The sequence below is a fragment of the Terrapene carolina genome, unplaced genomic scaffold (assembly GCF_002925995.2).
Source record: "Terrapene carolina triunguis isolate 2854851 unplaced genomic scaffold, T_m_triunguis-2.0 Scaffold122, whole genome shotgun sequence".
Taxonomy (NCBI): Eukaryota; Metazoa; Chordata; order Testudines; family Emydidae; genus Terrapene; species Terrapene triunguis.
Window position 1 is genome coordinate 1,656,902 of NW_020664473.1, and position 22,225 is coordinate 1,679,126.

The 22,225-nt window shown below is 40.8% G+C and overlaps 1 protein-coding gene across 21 annotated transcripts in view; it reads left to right on the forward strand.

The window, feature by feature from the left end:
- Positions 1-22,225, forward strand: part of LOC113406698 (neurexin-1) — a 1,188,348-nt gene that overhangs the window by 636,830 nt on the left and 529,293 nt on the right. The window contains exon 18 of one of the 21 annotated variants that reach the window (XM_026652606.1): positions 3,363-3,388. The exons of the other annotated variants lie outside the window; for them this stretch is intronic. Within the exon in view, the coding sequence (XP_026508391.1) occupies positions 3,363-3,388 (26 nt within the window). Of the gene's footprint in view, positions 1-3,362; positions 3,389-22,225 lie in introns of those variants that run through there. 21 annotated transcript variants of the gene reach the window in all.

Below are 22,225 nucleotides of genomic sequence, written 5' to 3' on the forward strand. Positions count from 1 at the left end.
ACTGGACTCGATGACCTCTCGAGGTCCCTTCCAGTCCTAGAATCTATAAGCTCAGGTAACCTGGCTGACACCTGACCCAAAGGACCAATAAGGGAACAAGATACTTTCAAATCTTGGGGGGGGGGGGGAAAGGCTTTTGTTTGTGCTCTTTGTTTTGGGGGATGTTCGCTCTTGGGACTGAGAGGGACCAGACATCAATCCAGGTTCTCCACATCTTTCTAAACAAGTCTCTCCTATTTCAAACTTGTAAGTAAACAGCCAGGCAAGGCGTGTTAGTTTTCCTTTGTTTTCTCAACTTGTAAATGTACCTTTTACTAGAGTGTTTATCTCTGTTTGCTGTACTTTGAACCTGAGACTAGAGGGGGGTCCTCTGAGCTCTTTAAGTTTGATTACCCTGTAAAGTTATTTTCCATACTGATTTTACAGAGATGATTTTTACCTTTTTCTTTAATTAAAAGCCTTCTTTTTAAGCACCTGATTGATTTTTCCTTGTTTTAGATCCAAGGGGGTTGGATCTGTATTCACCAGGAGTTGGTGGGAGGAAGAAGGGGGGATGATTAATTTCTCCTTGTTTTAAGATCCAAGGGAGTTGGAACTGTATTCACCAGGAGTTGGTGGAAGGAAGGAGGGGGGATGGTTAATTTCTCCTTGTTTTAAGATCCAAGGGGGTTGGATCTGTATTCACCAGGGAATTGGTGAAGGTCTCTCAAGGCTACCCAGGGAAGGGAATCAGCTTTGGGATGGTGGCAGCGGACCAGATCTAAGCTGGTAGTTAAGCTTAGAAGTTTTCATGCAGGCCCCCACATTTGTACCCTAAAGTTCAAAGTGGGGAAGCAGCCTTGACAGGGCAGAGATGGGACTGTGACAAGGACAGGTTGGAGGGGATGATCAGAAGGGGTCATGTCTGTGGGAAATGGATTGAAGAATCTGTGCCCACTACAGCACTCCACTCCAGAGCCTGGAATGGAACCATTCCTCTGCTGTCAGCAAATATCTGTGAAACCAACTGGCAAAGTATGTGTCTAATCAGTATTTAGTGCTGGTCCGCATGGAGAATGAAAACATACTACTGCTATCATTAGCTCAAATGGCAGAGGCCTGGGAAGTAGATCTAAAGGTTTCAGCTCTGCATATGAACCATGTGGGAGTCAATATGAAGTCACAGGATGGAATTTCTGTTTTTTTCTGTTTGCTCTTTTAAAAGCCTAGGGAATTACACACCAAAAAAACTATATTAAAACACCGTTATTAAGGTTGAAAAGTCAAGCAGTCAAAAGTTAGGAAATATCAGAACTAAGGTTGCCTATGCAACCTTAAACCCCCCCCCCCATGTGTATACATTATGATGGTCTTTAATTACATAATCATATGCTATTTTTCCACAGGAACCCTGTGCCATTCAATGCACAGGATCGAGCTGCTCTGAGGTGGAATTAGGGTTGTGTAATGAAGGAGGAAAAAAAATATTGAATGGCTGCTTATTAAGTGAGCACCATCCATCTGACTCCTGCAACAAATGAAGCAGGAGCCTATAGACAAAGTCTCCTTCACTATGCACCCCTGATTCATCTCCGGAGCCGGTTCATCCTGTGCATTGAAGGAGGCCGTGATCCCTGTAGAAAAAATAGTATGTGATCATGTAATTAACGACTGTATCATAATGCATACACTCAAAGGATCTGAACTGAGGTTACACAAGTAACCTGAATTATGACATTTCCTACTTTTGACTGCTTGACTTTGCAATCTTAATAATGTTCTTTTAACATAGTTTTTTGTGTGTGTGTGATTATAGTTATATGATGATGGGATCATTTACCCAGTTACTCTTTTTGCTACTAACGTGAGCATTGCTTAGTCTTCTGAGCTGTCATAGGATGACAGTAGGACTGCTATAGAAATTCCCCTCTCTCAAAATTCTTTTCTTCTTTAGAACTGCAAGTCTGGGGATGCAGATTCTTGCAATCTGTGTTGACACAGGAGTCCAGTATAATACATACAAGATACTAAAATCCTCTATCCACATCTCTTTCCTACATGCTGCTCTGCCAGTATACCTTAATATTGCTCTGGGTATGCCACTTCTTGTTTTTTGGGCCACTCTTGAGATTTACATTAAGGTGCTAGTCATAATGATGTGTTTTGTGATGCAGCCACATTTCTGCAAGAAACAGGAGCAAATCTACCAAAACATTTCTTGTCAACCATGCATTTGAGGTCAGATTATGGTTACTCTAATTATTTGTATTATGATAATGTATTTGGGGTCCCATTACATTAAACTCAGAACCCACATATAGTATGAGAAGTCCCTCTCAGGAAGAACTTAAAATCTTATAGACAAGATGATAAAAGGTGGGGAAAAGGGAGGATTATTATCCCCTATTGTACAGAGAGGTTAAGTGACTTACCCTTAGTCACACATGAATTTTAGGGCAGAGCCCAGAATTGAATTCAGAGCTCCTGAGTCTAAGCCTAATGCCTTAGCCACATGATCATCCGTCCTTTCTGAGGGGTAGTACTTTTGATCTGTCTGTAAACGGAATCAGTGACATAGAGCTGCAATAGTCATATGAGCCATCCACTGCTCCTTAGTGTTAAGAATTCCTATCCAACACCTCAGGCATGCTGTCACAGATTACTAGTTACTAATTAAGATATCCACCCCCACCCCATGTGCTGTAAAAGGAAGAAATGGAAAATTTCTATGAGTGTTTTAACAGCCATCTGATTTCAGTCTCTAGTAGCTGAGAATTAAAAATCTGCCCTTGATAACATAGCAAGCCAAATGTTTATTATGGATATTTCTCCCTAGGAGGCTTACAGTGCACAGGAGAAATAAAGGTAGATACTAACAAAATTACAATAGCGGGCAAGCCAGTTGAACTAATTGGGGAAAGTTTGATTTGTCCAGTTTACCTTTTTCTATCTGTTATTACAAGACATTGGGTAAAATCCTGGCACCACTGAAGTCAGTGGCCAAACTTTCATTGACTTCAAAGGGATCAGATTTTTTAGAAGATCAGTTTTTTGGGTGGTGTGTCCAGACAGTTGGGAACCCTCCAGGGAGGAGGAAAGCTGTGAAAGGAGCAGGAAGAACTATTTAGAAGCCATTGGTTAGGAGTTGGGGGAGTGAGAGAATCTTCAGCAGGAGCAGGGAGAGTCTGAGGGAGTTAAAAGGAAGAAAATGACAAAGGGAAAGGAAGGAGTTCAAAAAATGTCATTTGTCTAATTTGTTTGCCCAGCTGAGATTTTTTAAAGAAGGAATTCTAACTAGATTGGTCTTTAAAAATGTCAAGAGGAAACGTTATGGATACGTATAATTATGACTTTTTTCTTTCCCTTTTTTTTTACATTGACAGATTTTTTACTGTTTCACATAACATGAAATGAATTAATGTAATAAAAGCTTTCATTAACTGTATTATGTGAGTTACAGTATTACTGTTCTTGGTGGTTTGATTGCAATTTCCAGAGAAGGGCATATAGGTATTTTATCTAAGATTATACTAGGATATTTTGGTATCAGATGATTTGTATAACCTTACTTATTTCTGAAGAAACATTTTCTAAATGATGTAGACGATATAGAAACTGTTTTTTTTTTTTCAAATTGTGAACCAAGAGAAGATTGTTTGACAATGACTGTAGAAGGAGTTTATAGGATGGAGCATTTCTGGTAACCTGTTATGTGACCATATAAGGAAAGAAGTAAATGTGATATGTAGGGAAAACTAAAATATATTTTGATCAGTTTCCTATACTGAATATTTTTGCAAGGTATCAGCTACTCCTCAACCTTCCTATTATGGTAAAGAATCTTTTGAAGGCTTCGCCTAGCGTTTCATCTATTTTCAATCAGTTTCTGTTGCAATATGGTTTTATGCAACAGGTTTGGAGCTGGATTTATTTTCTTATCAGGGCTTAAGCAGTAAGTATTTTTGGATCACAGAATGGCAGATTTTTTTGAATCACTTCTTTCTGCACCCCTTTTAGAATTCAAGAAGGACATTTGAGGGGCATATACCACTACATCCCTTTCCCTGAACCTTACACAGAACATGGTATAGCCATTTGGGAACTTCCAGGCTGGCAAGGGTAGCACTATTGTAATTGTGTTTATATCTCAGATGGTAGTAATTATGTAATGGATCTCTTAGGCCATACTCAGAGAAACTCTTCTATTGCAACATATTAAAAACAGAACATAATGTCAGAAAAATACCAATTTCTCTCTATCTCTGGAGGAATCACAGGAGTAATTAAATTTGATTTTGGTATTTCAGGAATATTTTTTTTTTTACTGATAGCATAATAATTCTATAAATCAAATCCTGGAAGCATTTCCAGTATCATGAAGATGAAAATGATTAAGGGTTAATTGAATGTATTCTCATGGAACTAAAATCAGTCTGCTGGATATCATTAGAGACTCTTTTCCTTAGGACTTTCAGTTGCTATGCTTTAAAGTCATATTATACAAAGTTCAGGTCTAAAATTGAGTGGCCAAAAGCTGTCCACAACAATGAGAAGAGCAGATTTCTGCTATCAGTGTGCTTTCTTATGGTTTTGTCTCTAAAATACTTTAATTCCCCGGCCTTGAAAAACCTTTATATTCTAGCAATATGATATATTGAAAATCCATTTTAAGTAACTTCTAGGGTTTCTGAATAGTATTAATTATAATACACGACACAGCTGGAGTTGATGTAACAGCATTACAATCTTTCCCCTCCAACAGAACCCAGACATTGATGAGTGTCTTCTCCTCTTCTTCAAAGGCCACCTTCTGCAGGGTTCAATAACCACCCCCATCTTTAAATTTAAAAATAAATAAATAAATAAGTCCACACCAGGTAGAATGTTCTATAATCCCCAAAAAGAGAGAAAAGCCAGAATGTCCTTTAATTCTACTAGGGAGTTTGCTATTGCCAATATATCTTATGTGGAAGATGTTCAGTTTCTATAATGATTGATGGCGGTTCAAAATTCTAAAATAGAATTATTCTTTCTCTCCAAACCCTGTACAATTGGGCTTATGTTTCTAAGGCAACCTGACCCTCACTTTCATGTATTCTCCCTGGATTGATAGCTAAATAGATGCTAAGCAATATATATTTAAAGAAAAAAACGTATTAGTTAAGAAAGTAGAACTTTATGGTAGCTCAATAAGATCTCAGTGGTCTTCCATGCCCTTACCTTTACCAAGTAAAGAAAAGCCTCTTCTATTGTAGACACAATAAACATATAAAGCTTCCCTTCAAAATGAACCTGGAGCCTAGGTGGATAAATTAAGGCATTCTGGACTGTGAATTTTAAGTTCAGTTTTCTTAGCTGCTGTGGATGTGAGCAGGCACTTCAGTATAGTCAAGGAGGGCATAGAGAAAGGTGAGTTTTATATATATGACATCCAGCCATTCTTGCTGCTTTTAAAATTCTGTTATATTCCCACACCATGAGAAAGGTAATGATTATGGACTTTGTTCACTGATCTACCTCCAAACAGCTTTCAATACAGGTAGTTAGCAGTCCGGTTTATGTGAACTGTTTCTGATCTTCCCCTCAGCACTTATCTTTGAGTCTATGATTCCTGTACTCTGGATCCTCTGTCCATTCTTTAGTTCTTCCGCCTGTCATCTGTTATGTTTGATCCTTCAAAATGTCTTCTTAGCTGAGGCTTGTAAACTTTGTATTGCTCTTGGTCATGGCATTTTGGTGGTCTCAGTAGCCATGTATGCAAGATATGCATTCTCTGCTCAGTCATTTAAGAGACTGCAATAAGAGAACCAGGGTCGGGGGCAATAAAAACAGTTTGCAAAGACTCTGATGAAGCAGTACCTCCAGGCTTGAAGAAATTGTTCAAGCTTTTTAGTATTCGGATGTCATAATGCGGACAACAACCACCAAAAAATGAAGGCATGGAGCGGGGGGAATTAGAGAAGGGCCTGCAACAACTCTTTATCACAGCTGGCATGCAGAAGGCCCAAACTGAGTGGTCAGTGCAATGTGTGGGGGAAATGATTTGCAGATCAGAGCAGCAAAGCAGCCCAGAGCTGTCCCATCTCATGTTTCCTTTCTGTTTTATAATGTGTGACACTGTCCATGGATCTCTCAAATATATAAAAAATCTTTACTGGGTACATTTTCCCCACTGACATTATCAAAACAATTCAGAAAGGGCCCACTGAATAAAGATTACAGACCAAACTCACTAGTAAGTGGTAAGCAAAGGAGGAAGGGCGATGAAGCACAACTCTTCTAAGTCATCTCCATCAAGTTGTTTGGTCCCTGTGACCAATTTAAAGGCCATATGGATGACCTTTATCAAACTCAGTGCTTACTCTTTAACAACATTTACACTGGTGTTCTCTAACACCCTCTGTAGTGACCCACACCACTAATTAAAACACAGCCACAGGAAAGAGACACATTATAATTGTAAACTTTCACACGTAAAAAAGTACTCCATTTGTATGATATACAGGATCCAATGTCAAAATACATTAGTGTTTACAGCCACGATTTGCAAGCTGTAATCTAGCCTGTTTTATGGAGTGTAAGCAAAACTACCAGTCCCAGCTGCAGTATGTATTTATTGCTTTACATTTCTAACCCTTTGAAACAATGTAAATCTGGAGAAAACTTGTAACTGAGCCAATGGCTAAAGTTTGGATTATTTAAAATATAATATTTTGTAAAGCACAAGGTATCGCTGTGTGGGAACTATGGCCTGATATTCAAAAGTATGAATCATCTATTAAAGATTGGGGTGTGGGGCCCAGTATTCCCAGGAGCTAATAGCCAATGGGAGATGAAGGTACTCAGTACCTCTGAAAATCAGGTCATTGATTAATTACTTAAAGAGAATAAATGATACTGTATGCAGGAGGCTACTGGTGTTATTCCCAGGATGTATTTCCAATAATACATACAAATTCTGAGATGAGGCCTAGACAGGCACTTGCTACCAGCAACCTGAAATATATCTACTAAAAGTTACCAGAAATATAACAACAATATGAGAACACTCCAAGTACAAGTCACAGATGTATCTGAGTTTGGGGAACAGCTTGAATCTCATGCTGTTCTCTGCTTTCTTCATGTGGTTTGCTGGCTTTTCAATGGTTTGGGTGTCTGGATTGCTTGATCTGTGTCTCAGCTGACTAACGCTATGGACTTTCTCACAGTCTTCTAGTAATTGTAGGTTGCCTCTCCTATCTAGTCAAACATTTCATGGAAAGCCAATTTTAACACTGACAACATATCCTCATCTTAAGTAGCAGAGAGCTACATCACTCCTCTTTTTCTTTGTTTTTTTTTTAACAGTCCTGTTAGCTGCTCCTTTCTTAGTGTAACCTCCTGCCCTGTAATTGTGGTTGCTGTCACTTATTAACCAGAGTTACAGCCAGCTTATATTTCCTCTCTTTTTGACTCTGGACAAGGAGAAGCTGGTCCTGGAGTTAATCAAAAGCACTGCAATGCCTGGTAAAATGAGAAAGATGATCTGGACTGACGCCTTCAATATTTTTATTTTCTTACCTTGCAGACGAACCACCCTTGTGATTCAAAACACTGTTATATGTGTTTGTTTCTAGAAGCACCAAAACCCTGCTGTACTGACCCTTGGGATCCCCCTGCTATCCATCCCAAGCCAACTTCTTCCCCTTGTTATTTTGAATTCCCACAAGTTTAAACCCATGGTTCCATCATAGCATGTGTTCTTCCTGGATTTATTCTGTTAAAAAGACTGGGACACATTTTAATAGACGTCTTTCTATAAACCCTGAGGGGAAAGTTATTCAAAATTATAGTATCTATGTAATAGAATGTACTACCAGGAATAAATGGAAAATATTTCAGTTTTACTGGAACAGTAGTGATGTGTGAAATCAAGTTCAGATAGTTTAGAATTGAAACTATAAGTGATTTTAATTTCTGTGCAAGTGAATCCTAGTAATTTTTAAAAATCACAAACAATTTTGGGTAGAAGTTTTTACAGAACAAGCATAATCCAGTTTTCCCTTGTAATTGTACCCCAAAGCCTTGATCTTCCCAGCCTGATATCAGTAATATGTAATACTGATATGTATTACTACAGATACTTAATTTGAACTACTTAATGCAGCTTTACTGCGATAACAGCCAACTTCAAAGAATACATTCCCTCTGTAACCCCAATAAATTCACAGGGCTGAGAAATGATATTTTCACTGAAGTTTAACCATTTCCTGTGGAAGATGCAATATGTCAGACAACAGGGAAAAGCTTGTGAATGCTAATTCATGAGCTTGTAATATAAATGATGTGTGATGTAGTTTCAGAGATCTAACAAAAAAGGTATTTCTCATAATCTGTATATTCCTATGAATTTTGATTTGTAAATCCAAATTACCATGAGATGATTAAATCATCTGATAAACTCACTTATCATGGATTTCAATAGCATTCTCTCTGCATTTCCGAATGAAGTCTATAATAATTAGAGAGATATAATGCATTGGGTTTTTTTTTAATATTTTCCTGTTAATTTAGTGCTTTTGAAAGGTATCAAGCTTGAAAGTCTTGGAAACTGAAATCTTCTATATCTGTAGAACAGGAAGAATACACACAGTGGCAATGCAAGATTCTCAACACCACTCTTATATAATATAAGCCAATATAATTCTGTACTGACGGGGCAGTATTTGTACCTCTTTAGAATGGTAGAAAATAGATCACTCTTCATGCCTCTTCACTCTTCCTGGCTTCTTTCTGAAACTACCAGCAAGCTATCAGGTATAATGTGAGAGCTGCCTGCTAGAAACTGAACTGAGACTATAAAATTCATTTCACATAGGTCACCAAACAGATATCAGTGAGTAACTTTTGGATACTACTAATCCGGATGGATTTGAACCTAGAAGTGGAAGGTCTGTGGTCTCAGTTCAGCAAGGTACTTACACATGGGCCTAATTTTAAGCATGGGCATAGTGCCTTGATATGCTTAACGCAGGCACAAGTTTAATGCCTTACTAAATCAGGCCCTAAGATCCTTAACCCTGGTACCATGCCTTCATTTTCTGTTTGTATTACACCTAGCACATGTTGGACACTATTGGAAACTAATAATAAATAACAGCATGCTTACTTCATCTTGATAAAAATAGATCTTTAGTTACTTTGGTGAGGGGCACATTAAAAATAGATAATCTTATTGACTTCATGCGTGTGAAGTTATGCACGTCTAAGTGTTTGCAGGATCGGGCCTTTGTTCATTTTAACCCAGCAAAGGATAACAAAGAAAGCAGATGGGGAGTAGTAGGATGAGAAATACAATAGGGAAAGATAAGTACAAGCATAAGTGTTTGCAGAATCAGAGCATTAGGCTGTAAAATCTTCTGGGCAAGGTCCTTACATGGTCTGTAAAGCACCATGAGCACCTATGGGACTTTTCAAAAAAAAAAATAAAAAAAAAATAGACCTGACATCCTCACAGCAGCAAGTCCTCATTTCCCAGTGTAAATAGTTTGACAGGGAGTTACATAAATACATGGTGATACTGATTATAATGTGGATATGATACAGATTTATCCATAACTGTAGCCTCTGAGGGGCATATATATTTCCCAATTGATTTGAGCCATTTGCAGTGATAATTTATTTTTTTCATATCTTAATCATCTTGTGAGTCTACATAAAGTGTTTTGCCATCTCTCTAACTGGTGAAAATACAATGAAAATCCTGGGTGTGGGGCAGGGGAGGGAAACTATATGATGAACTATAATAGCTAGCATGGAAAATTGCTTTTTACCTCGCCATATTCTTTTCCAATAACCCTTTTTTCACATTATCTTTTAATACTCTAAGACATGGGCAGCATGTGACTCCTGAATTTGGGGAGGGTAGGCGTCAGCGCTGGAAGCTCCCTAGAAGTGGGGAGGGTCCTCTGGCAACCGGACTATGGCCCAACTCCCAGCTCCACCCCGAGGCCTGCCCAAGCTCCTCCCCCCAAAGCCACACCCACGCTCTGCCCCAGGCCCCGTTCCTGCTCAGCCACCTGCTCCAAAATGCCCCCACCTGTGCCTCACTGCCCCCGTCCCCTTAGGTCCCCCCCGTGCGCCCCTCTCCACTCCATCTCTCTATGGCCCCCGGCCACACCTCTCCACCCCCTCCCTCAAGGCCCCCCAGCCCACCATTGATGCCTCTCCACCCCCTTCCCCGAAGTAGGGTTGCCAACTTTCTAATTGCACAAAACCGAACACTCTAGCCCCACCCCTTCCCCGAGGCCCTGCCCCGCCCCTTCCCCAAGGCCCTGCCCCCCTGCTCACTACATTTCCCCTCCCTTGGTGGCTCGTTCTCTCCCATCCTCACTCACTTTCACTGCGGTAGGGTGGGGCTTAGGGGTGGGAGGGGGTGAGGGCTCTGGGCTGGGGCCAGGAATGAGGGTTTTGGGGTACAGGAGGGGGCTCTGGGTTTGGGGGGGCTCAGGGCTGGGGCAGGGGGTTGGGGCTCAGGGTTGGGGTGCGGGCTTACTTCCAGTGGCTCCCAGTCTGTGGTGTGGAGCTAAGGCTGGCTAGTCCCTACCTGTCCTGACACTGCGTTGCGTGCGCCAGCAGGTCCGGCGCTAGTTGGCAGCAGGGCAGGAGGCGCCGCATGCTGCTCTCAGCCGCATGCATCACTCTCCCAGTTCCCGGCCAATGGGAATGTGGAGCCGGCGCTCGGGGCAGGGGCAGCGCGCAGAGCGGAGAGGTACAAGCAGTGGATGGGGGGTTCGGGGGAAGAGGCAGAGCGAGGGCAGAATCTCGGGGGCAAGAAACGGAGCGGGAGTGGGAAGAGGAGCAGCATGGGTGGGGCCACAGAGGGAGAGGACAAGTGGGAGTGGGGCCTCAGTGCGGAGCGCAGGTGGGGCTACAGCCCTTTCGGTGGCAGCACTCCAAAGGCAGCAGGCCAGTGTGCCTCCGGAGGGAGATGTACTATATCCTGTTTCGGGAGGCTTAGCCTCCCCTGGCCTCTTATACCCTCCTCCCATGCTCTAAGTTGAGTTTCTGGTCTTTAATACATTGTAAGACTCTAACCAGTTTTGTCTAGTTTTTTGCTTCTGTACAATGAACAATCTGTAAACCTGAAACTGGAATTTAATGTGAACCTGCAAACACTAGAAGTCTTGATTTCCAACCATCTGTCTCCTGAGTCACGTGGATGGCAGGCATTTCATTAGATGGGCTAGTTTAACTAGAAAAAGGTTTTGGCAGAGCCTACATCTTTCTGGGCCAGTAAAAAGAGATAATGGTGAAAGTCAGTCATGTGGCTTATAATAGACTGTCCCTAAAGGCCATTATGGTTTAACACTCATTTTCTTTTTAATGTTAGAATCCCTTATTTTTATATAGAAGCACGTGGTTTAGTTCATTGAGTTGGCAGGTGGCAGCAATCCTTGATTGTATGCTGCCAACGCACAAAGGAAAACCATGGTAATCCACTCCAGTGCTTTTTCAAGAGTTGTTGCATATGCTTTTCTGTATAACGTTCTACATATATCTCGCTGTACTAATAAAACTCATAGGGGTATACATTTTATTTTTTGCAGAGAGTATCAAAAAACTCAATTAACAATCACATACAACATGGCCATAAATAGCAATCAAAAACCCAGTCATGCAAAGCACATATTCTTATCCAGGCTACTTTTAATTTGCCTGGTCTTAACTATTAATATCTTAGTCATTTAACCTACACTTAACCTTAAAATGAAATGCTGGCAATTTTCATGTTCAGTGTTACACCAGCTTTTAAAAAAGAAAACATACCCATTGAAATTTGTTTCCATAGCCATCTGTGCTATCAAATTGCATTCAAATATAAATTGAATTGTAATAATAGTGATTTATCTGTTCCCTTAATTTGACAAGCAATTACGTCCACATCCTCAAAAGTATTTAGGCTCCTATCTTCCACTTTTGAGGATCTGGGCCTTAAGCCCTAATTCTCAGTTATTCTGCCCCTGGACTTGGGGTAGGAATGGAGTGGGGAGTGTGGCTTCTAGTTACCTTTGTGCTCCCTGTATTCTGGAACAATAGCGAGCATGCCTGGACTCCAGCGTAATTTAGAGCTGTCTCTAAATTACATGGCCCTCTGTGTGTCCTAAAAAGCAGAGATCAGTCATGGTGAAGTGCATTATAGACAAGCCCCTGGCCCTGGGCCCTGACATGCTGCTTCTTCTGGAGGATGGTAGCAAGATTGACATGGAGCATTTAAGCCAGTACCCCACAGTCTTGGGAAGGCCTTGCGTACAGGAAGTATTCTCAGCTGTCTGTTTTCACCCACTTTATTACCCCTTTATGCTGTCAGAGTGGCATAAAAGGGCCTTACATTGGAATCCACAGCATCTGTATAGAGTAATTGGGTTATGCAGATAGAGTACGGTGGGATTGGGTTATGAAATCCAACTTCCCTCACCCCGGGTAACCCAGGGCGAGTGAGCAAGACTGAACAGAATCCTTTCCCTGCTGTGGCTGCAGCAAATTGCACAGATTGTTGGAACTCCTGGATCTACATTAATGCAGATTCCATGGTCTTTTCCCTGGCCACTCAGCACTGCAGCTTTTCATGCTGGTCTATGCGGGGCCACTGTGGAAGTCCGTTCTGTGGCACGTAGTACACCAATACCAATGGCATGTGGTACACCAATAGTGTTTATCTAAGGTATTGCAATATTGTATTCAAAAGGCGATTTGTGCTGTCTAAAAGCAACACTTTAGCCAGCAGTTGACAGGGTGCAGCTTTCCAAACAACTGTGTCTACTCCAAACTATTAGCACATATCATAAACACAATCTATTTCACACCTCTTTTTCTGAACTATTGCAACATGGAATGGAAGTACTCAGATTATGGATGCATTAGAAATATTGACTGGAGACAAATTAGAAATTCACCCTGGGTGTCCCTTTTTACACATGCTTTCTCAGAAATATTGTGGGAGCCCCAACAGAACCTGTTTCTATGGTGAGAGATGAATGCTGTCCATTAATATGAATATTTGCTTGCATCCAGTTATAAATGATTTAATCATATAAACATGTATCAACTCTGTATGCAGTGAAATTTGAATTTAATGTTTTGGCTAAGTGGATTAAAAATCACTTTCTGAAAGCCATTTCCTTTTTGGCGCTGATGTTTGCCTCATGCTTACACTGTGGATACTGAGTTGTAAGGATCAGACTGGAAGCAATTTCTTTGAAGTTTTTAAAGGTAGAAAATAATTTCTTACTTTTGTGAATGCAGCTCTGCTGCAGGTAAATTAGAATGTTACAGCTGTGGGAATGCCAATTATAGCCAATTGTAACCTGAAAGACATGCCTTTGCATTAAAATTCCTAGCAGGACTTTTTTCTGTTCTTGCAATATGTAGAGCTTGTTTAGATTATATATGTCTGAGTTGGGAAATCTGAGTACAGTGATCAATCACATGTGATCAAAATGGAAGCTTGCTAAATCCATCCTGACAACAAGATTTCGCTATAAATGTCTTCTAATGTTACTAAAATCTGTTGTTATTAATGTTACTAAAATCTGATATCAGATCAAACATGAAGAACTTGGAAAAAAATAACATTCAGAACCAGATTTAATTTACTTTAAAGTTTGGGATTCAGATCTAAGGCCAGATCTGGGATAGGATTCAGGATAGGATTTGATGGCACTAAAGTCTTGTGAGATTTTGACTCCAAATGCTAGAATTCTTGCAAAACCCATCTGAGCTTGTGAGATTACTGACATCTTGAAAAGTAGAAATTTCACGAGATTAGCTCCTGCTGCTGCTATGATATTTCCACCATTTTAGTCTCTAATCCTGAAAGAATTTTTTTTGTGTGAGATTTCAGCCTACTCGAGATCACAGTAAATGTCCCAAAATAGCTTCTTTCCAAATTCTGAGATGACTAAGAACAAACACCAGAGAGCTGAATTTAATTCCAGAGATTTAAATCTAACTTCCCATCATAAGAACATAAGAACGGCCGTACTGGGTCAGACCAAAGGTCCATCTAGCCCAATATCCTGTCTACCGACAGTGGCCAACGCCAGGTGCCCCAGAGGGAGTGAACCTAACAGGTAATGATGAAGTGATCTCTCTCCTGCCATCCATCTCCACCCTCTGACAATCAGAGTCTAGGGACACCATTCCTTACCCATCCTGGCTAATAGCCATTAATGGACTTAACCTCCATGAATTTATCCAGTTCTCTTTTAAACGCTGTTATAGGCCTAGCCTTCACAACCTCCTCAGGTAAGGAGTTCCACAAGACTGTGTGCTGTGTGAAGAAGAACTTCCTTTTATTTGTTTTAAACCTGCTGCCTATTAATTTCATTTGGTGACCCCTAGTTCTTGTATTATGGGAATAAGTAAATAACTTTTTCTTATCTACTTTCTCCACATCACTCATGATTTTATATACCTCTATCATATCCCCCCTTAGTCTCCTCTTTTCCAAGCTGAAAAGTCCTAGCCTCTTTAATCTCTCCACATATGGGACCTTTTCAAAACCCCTAATCATTTTAGTTGTCCTTCTCTGTACCTTTTCTAGTGCCAGTATATCTTTTTGGAGATGAGGAGACCACATCTCTACGCAGTATTCAAGATGTGGGCATATCATCAATTTATATAAGGGCAATAATATATTCTCCTTCTTATTCTCTATCCCCTTTTTAATGATTCCTAACATCCTGCTTGCTTTTTTGACCGCCTCTGCACACTGCGTGGACGTCTTCAGAAAACTATCCACGATGACTCCAAGACAGGATACTGGGCTAGATGGACCTTTGGTCTGACCCAGTATGGCCGTTCTTATGTTCTTATGTACATCCTCTTTGGAACCCCCCTTCAGGTAGTTGAAGGCTGCTATCAATTCCCCCCTCAATCTTCTTTTTTTCAGAATAAATAACCCCAGTTCCCTCAGCCTCTCCTCATAAGTCATGTGTCCCAGCCCCCTAATCATTTTGTTGCCCTCTGCTGGTATCTCTCCAATTTGTCCATATCCTTTCTATAGTGGGGGCCCCAAAACTGGACACAATACTCCAGGTGTGGCCTCACCAGTGCCAAATAGAGGGAAATAATCACTTCCCTCAATCTGCTGTCAGTGCTCCTACTAATACAGTCCAATATGCCGTTGGCCTTCTTGGCAACAAGGGCACACTGCTGACTCATATCCAGCTTCTCATCCACTGTAATCCCTAGGTCCTTTTCTGCAGAACTGCCGCTTAGCCGGTCGGTCCCCAGCCTGTAGCAGTGCATGGGATTCTTCCTTCCTAAGTGCAGGACTCTGCACTTTTCCCTGTTGAACCTCATCAGATTTCTTTTGGCCCAATCCTCCAATTTCTTTAGGTCACTCTGGACCCTATCCCTACCCTCCAGTTTATCTATCTCTCCCACCAGCATAGTGTCATCTGCGAACTTGCTGAGGGTGCAATTCATCCCATCATCCAGATCATTAATAAAGATATTGAACAAAACCGGCCCCAGGACCCTGGGGCACTCCACTTGATACCAGCTGCCAACTAGACATCACTACCCGTTGAGCCCAACAATCTAGCCAGCTTTCTATCCATCTTATAGTCCATTCATCCAATCCATACTTCTTTAACTTGCTGGCAAAATCGTATCAAAACTTTTGCTAAAGTCAAGATATATCACATCCACCACTTTCCCCATATCCACAGAGCCAGTTATCTCATCATAGAAGGCAATCAGGTTGGTCAGGACTGACTGGCCCTTGGTGAATCCATGTTGACTGTTGCTGATCACCTTCCTCTCCTCCAAGTGGTTCAAAATGCATTCCTTGAGGACCTGCTTCATGATTTTGCTGGGGACTGAAGTGAGGCTGACTAGTCCGTAGTTCCCCGGGTTCTCTTTCTTCCCTTTTTAAAATATGGGCACTATATTTGCCTTTTTTCCAATCGTCTGGGACCTCCCCCAATAGTCACGAATTTTCAAAGATAGTGACCAATGGCTCAGATCCCAGTGGTATTATACAATAGAACCTCAGAGTTACGAACACCTCTGGAATGGTGGTTGTTTGTAACTCTGAAATGTTCGTAATGCAGAACAAAACATTATGGTTGTTCTTTTAAAAGTTTACAACTGAACATTGACTGAAAGCAACTTTGAAACTTTACTATACTGAAGAAAAATGCTGTTTTCCCTTTATTTTTTAGTAGTTTACATTTCATACAGGACGGTACTGTGTTTGCTGTTATCTGATTGCAAATGAGGTGTGTGGTTGACTGGTCAGTTTGTAACTCTGGTGTTCACAACTCTGAGGTTCTACTGTATTTCCTTAGTTTCTTCCTTCAGGAATGTCCATTTTTAACTTTTTAAAATATATTTCCTAAGCCCCTCTTCACTTTCTGAAACTTTGTCTTTTTCTTTATTGGCCAAATTCTGCTCTCATTGAAATCAGTCCCAAAACTCCCTAACTTCAGTGGGAGTAAATAGGGACTCTAGAAAAGTAGCCATGTTTATATATGATCATAGGTACACCATATACTTACAGTCTGCACTCTACACAAGGAGATGAAAATCACCATATTCTAACACACCTAGGTTCCAGTGTGTTGGTGGTGAGAGATCTGAGCCTGTGCCTAAATCAAGGATGGGCAAACTTTTTGGGCCGAGGGCCACATCCGGGAATAGAAATTGTATGGCGGGCCATGAATGCTCACAAAATTGGGGTTGTGATGTGGGAGGGAGCTCTGGGCAGGGGAGTAGGGTGCGAGGGGGGGTGAGGGCGCTGGGGTGGGTCTGAGGATGAGAAGTTTGGGGTGTAGGAAGGTGCTCAGGGCTGGGACAGAGGGGTTCAGAGGGTGGGAAGGGGATCAGGGCTGGGGCGGGGGTTGGGGCGCGAGAGGACACTCAGGGGTGCAGGCTACAGGCGGCGCTTACCTCAAGCGACTCCCGAAAGCAGCAGCATGTCGCCTCTCTGGCTCCTACGTGGAGGCACGGCCAGCCAGCTCTGCTGCATGCTGCCCCATCCGCAAGTGCCACCCCTGCAACTCCCATTGACTGTGGTTCTTGGCCAATGGGAGCTGCGGGAGCAGTGCTTGGGGTGGGGGCAGTATGCAAAGCGAAGCCCCCTGGCTGCTCCTACGCATAGGAACCGGAGGGGGGACATGCCGCTGCTTCTGGGAGCAGCCTGGAGCGGCCCCCGACCCTGCTCCCTGGCTGGAGCACTGGAGTGGGGCCATGCCGCTGCTTCTAGGAGCCATGTGGAGTGGCCCCCAATCCTGCTCCCTGGCTAGAGTACTGGAGCGAGGCAAGCCCCAGACCTTGGGAGCTCTAGGGCAGGATTTAAATGGCTGGAGGGCCACATCTGGCATGTGGCCATAGTTTGCCCTCCCCTGGCCTAAATAGTAGACTACTGCATGATTTGTAAACTGTAGCATGGCATGGGGCCATTATTATATTTACGACATTGCCCTCTTTTCCACCAAGAAGCCATTCAGTGGACTCCCCAGGCACAATATACAATTAGCCTATTTTTAAGTCCTCAGCTAATTTGCTGCAGCTCTTTGTTCTACAATTTTGCAGCCAGTCCTATCAATGAAGTTTGCTAATCATTGGGATGTTAGTGCTTGCATGCATTCAGACATCCTATGTACAAAACTCTTTAACCACTATAGTAAAGGGCTTTTTTGGGGGCGAGGGGAAGTAACTACATAGATTTATGGCATGTGGTTTGTACTTAGCACTCTTTTTAAAATTCCTTGAGAATTGTGCTTGACAAAATAACTGCTCTTAACAGTATACTTCTTACATTTATATAGTGTACTTTAATGATAGAAAATGGATGTCCCATGGATAAAATTACATGCTTTGCACACCACTGTGTCCTGTCTCAAGGATTTAAGACCAGTAATCTTTTAAAAATTGATCATTAGTCGCTTATCTTTCATAATGTTGCCATTGGCTGGTAGTTTGGTAAATGGATAAATTAAAAGAAAAAAAGAAGAGGAGGAAAAAGTAGGTAACACTTTGTGGGGATAGTATTAGACATGAATAAGGAGTGGGCAGGAGAAATATATCTGATACAAGGGGTTTCACGAGCACCGGAAATCTAACTTGGAAAAAGAATAGTTCAAACACATAGAGAACTCAGGTCACATTCATTCCTGGGGCAGTGCCATCAAAAACCATGACGTTACACCCTATATAAATATTACCAACTATCACAAAATGCTGCAGCCTCCTGCACATTTTGGATAAGCAATTTCCACTCCATTGTGTTCTGTCATGTTGATGTTAACTGAAAGCTGTAGCCATTTTGCTCATCTAAAGAGCCTGACATTCCAAAGTTAATGTAAAATTATTTTAATCTTTATTTCTGAATTAGCTATTTTGAGAGGTGGTACCTTCTCTTTTGATATATCAGTTCTAGTTTGGTGAAAATGGGTAGAATTCCACCAGTGGATAGTCTGATTTGTGGAGAGGTAATATTTGATATCACAAGCTGCAAAGTTTGTTTATAGAGCCAAAAGTCTTCTAGTGATTGAAGAGCTAAATTCATGTATAAGGCTGGAATTTGGTCCAGTATTTTTAATTGCAAAAATCTGCTTTATGGGTTCTAGTTAACATTAATAGATGTGTTTAAATTTATAATTGGTACCTACCTATCTCTTTACTGACTTTACATCTTTGGAAGATGCCAAAAGTAAGTTATGTTATTCCTAAAGTCAGGAATATTTTAACTCCTGAAATTGACTTCAGTTAAACAGTTTCAGACAATTTATCAGGATATATTGTATTTTGTGCTATTTTTTTCATGTTTTGGCCAGAGCACAGTAATTAGGAAGATAGACGTTTTCACACTGGATCAGACATGTGTCCAGTATCCTGTCTCGGACAGTGGACAGCACCGGCTTCTTCGAAGGAAAGTGCAAAAGCAAACAAATGAACAAAAACATACACATACACCGCTCTGCAGAAGAGAGTTACTGAATAACATCCCCACAGGGAAAGTTTCTTGGTTTAAAACTCATTAGTTAACAACTGGCTTATCCCAAAGAATGCAGTTTAGACTAGAGATGGTAAATAAAGATCGGGGTGGGGGAGGTAATTCCTTAAATGCTCTCAATTGCTCAAAATTTAAATTTTGAAATTTGAAAATTCTTAAATTAAAAAAAAAGTTTGTGTTATGTTTTTTCAGTCCTTAGTATTATACCTCTGGATGTTCTTATTATCCAGTCCTTGCCCAAACCTTTTTGAATCCTGATAAGGTCTTGGATTTCCAGCCTCTGAAATGCAGATATTTTTTTTTACACGTGTATGGGATCCAGTGCCTCCTAAGTTAAATGCATCAGTCCACAATAGATTGTACTAAATCCATCTTTTGGAATTTGGCAAGTATGGTTATTGGGACAGAACTGCAACCTTAGTCCTCTCTGTTGCAGAGGGGAAAGTGTTTCAAAAGAAATGATTTTCAAATCTCTGCACATCATGGGTGTTGCCAAGATTCTGCCCTTTCACAAATGGAGATCTCATGCAGTAAGGAATGCACATGGTCAGTTGATTTCCAAGAGATGCCATACCCTCAAACTTGCTTGTAATAATTTTAAGCATTTTTTGTTAATTCCAGCTGTCTGTAGTGTGATAGTTGAAGATCTACACAATCATTTTATATATATTTGTATCCTCATAACATTTGCTGCAATGCTATTTTAGGGAAACGTGTTTTCTATACAGGACAGCTTCCCGAGGGATGAGCTAGTTAGAAACAAACATATTCCCACATGCCTCTAAAAAGTGGATTGGACATAATAAACCTTGAGACGAACACCACAGGATACTGGGAAAAGAACAAATGTATGATCATATATGGGAGTCCCTGCCCAGAGACCAGAGACTTTTTTGGGAGATCAGAGGATGCTGCAGCTCTCAGGGAGCCATCTATAAACTGAGGAGAGAACACAAGGTGAAAAGGGCAGCCGTGGATTCTAATGTGAGGTTACTGTAAGCAGCCTTTAACCTTTGTAATTTATTTTCCATGACCCACAGTAGCACATGTGCTCCAGCTGCATTCACAGGAGAGGAAGAATAAATGATTTTCTTTTGTTTTGTTTCCCCTCATCTTCTTAAAACAGCCCTGCTGTTTAACCAAACAAACCATTTGAATTAGACTGTTAACGTTTAAGGGGACTAGTTCTGCCTACCAATGTGGTGAGAGGAGAAAGTCACAACCCTTGGAAGAGGGAAGAACAGGTTTTTATATAGAAGGGGAACGTCAATCTTGATGTCTAGGTGCTTGACTTAGAATGTCAATGTCACAGACAAGGTCTGCAGCTCCTGCTTTAACAGGCACCACGAACAACTGGATAGGGCTCCAAATTGGCTTACAAAGACCTTGGGGTACCAAAGTATGCTGCTCTCACAATACTTCAAAGCTCATAGCTGGCTACCTAGTCATTTTCTTACCCGAAGTACTGTACATTGAGCATCTTATTGTCGAGGATTCCTCCATTTGCCCACATGCCACCCCAATTACTGGTGACTGGCCACTGTTTTTTTCTCCCAATTTGATAACCCCAACTATGGATGCTGTGGAGATAAATACATTTATGAACTCAAATTTATCCATGTCTGTAGGGATCTGTGAGGTGGTGCTTTTTCAGAAACTCCCTCTCTGACAGTCCACTCCCCAGAAAGCACACAGAACTACTCCTCTTTAGCCTAGTTCACGTTCATATATTTCTATGGTTTGTTGGCCTTAGTGTTGCCTGCTAAAAGTTGAAATAATGTGAGCAGTCAGTGTATTGGACTTGATTCTCCATTTCCTTTCATGTTCTGAAGTCAATAACACCTCTGGAAAGTGGCTAATAAGTTTAAAAGGTAGCACCTTACATTCACTTTGTACTGATGTAAATGACTAAACAAAATATAAGGGAATGGAGAATCAGGTCCATAGGATATAGGACTTTTTCTCTCTCAGTTACACAGAGAAATAAGGAACAATTAGAAAAGTGATATAAAGGAAAAGGCATTGGGAAAATTGGAGAATGTGAATTTCACAGAAGAGTTAATAAGACAGAAGCAGCAGATATAAATATGAGAAATGCCTGTGGCCTCATTTCTAGTGGTGAAAATACCAGAAAGTTACCTGTTAATAACTTGAAGTCTAATAAAGAAGACAGAGAATAAATAGAAAAGTCTATGGATGAAATGACATTACCAGCATTATTTTGAGAGTAGAGGTATCTTATAAGACATAAAACCTTTAAAGTTCATATGCTAAGATCAACATGAACAAATGAGTTTTGCCTCTGCTTTATTTTTTGGTCATGCCATAAGCTTTTTGAAAAAGATGCAAGGTATAATTACTGAATTATGTAGCATTATTAAAGAATTGCATGATGGAAATCAAAAGGAAGCACAGAAAAATTCTTAATCAACTATTTTCTTTTTGGGGGGAATGGGAGATTAGACAAATGGGAAAACAACTCTGTGTAGAGAATGTGAGAAGATTGCTGCTAATAATTATTCAAAAAAAAGGACTTGCTATCTAGGGACTGTCTGAATCTCAGTAAGGAATTAGTATAATTGAAGGTAAATAATACAGTCACATGGTATTTTTCAATGTCCGAACAATGAAGTTTGCTCCAACACAGCTTTTTTTTTTTTAAATATAATCCTTTTTGTAATATTATTCAGAAGATCTTGGGGGCATTCTGAATCTATTTTGCTTTCCAGTAAAATTTTCCACATTCATGGCAGTGGGTGTTAATTAGCAGGTGGGGGGCTGACATGGGAAGAGATCATCATTTGGGATTCTTATCCAGAACTCCAAATCAGAAAAGGGGCTGAACCAAACCATCCAGATCCAACAAACTTGGAGAAAATTCAGAGCTGAATCCATATATGACCCTTGGAATTAAATATCCATCTCCACACAGAATTTTTCCCCCATTCAGTAAGAATATCAACTAGCTTTGCACAAAGACAGATTTTCAAATATGGACAGACACAAAAAAGCACATCATGTAACAACTCCTCTGCACAGCTCTCAGCAACAGAGTTTGAACCCAGAAGCTGTGGCACTGTGGTACAGACCTTTGCTACCTCACATCTCCAAAGAAGAATTTAAATGGCCACTATATCTCTGTTCCATTTAAAAGTCCAAGCTTCACAAAAAGTTTCAAAGGTGCAAAAGCACCCAAAATGAAGATCCCAATTTAATGGAACTGGGAAGACCCTACTTTTG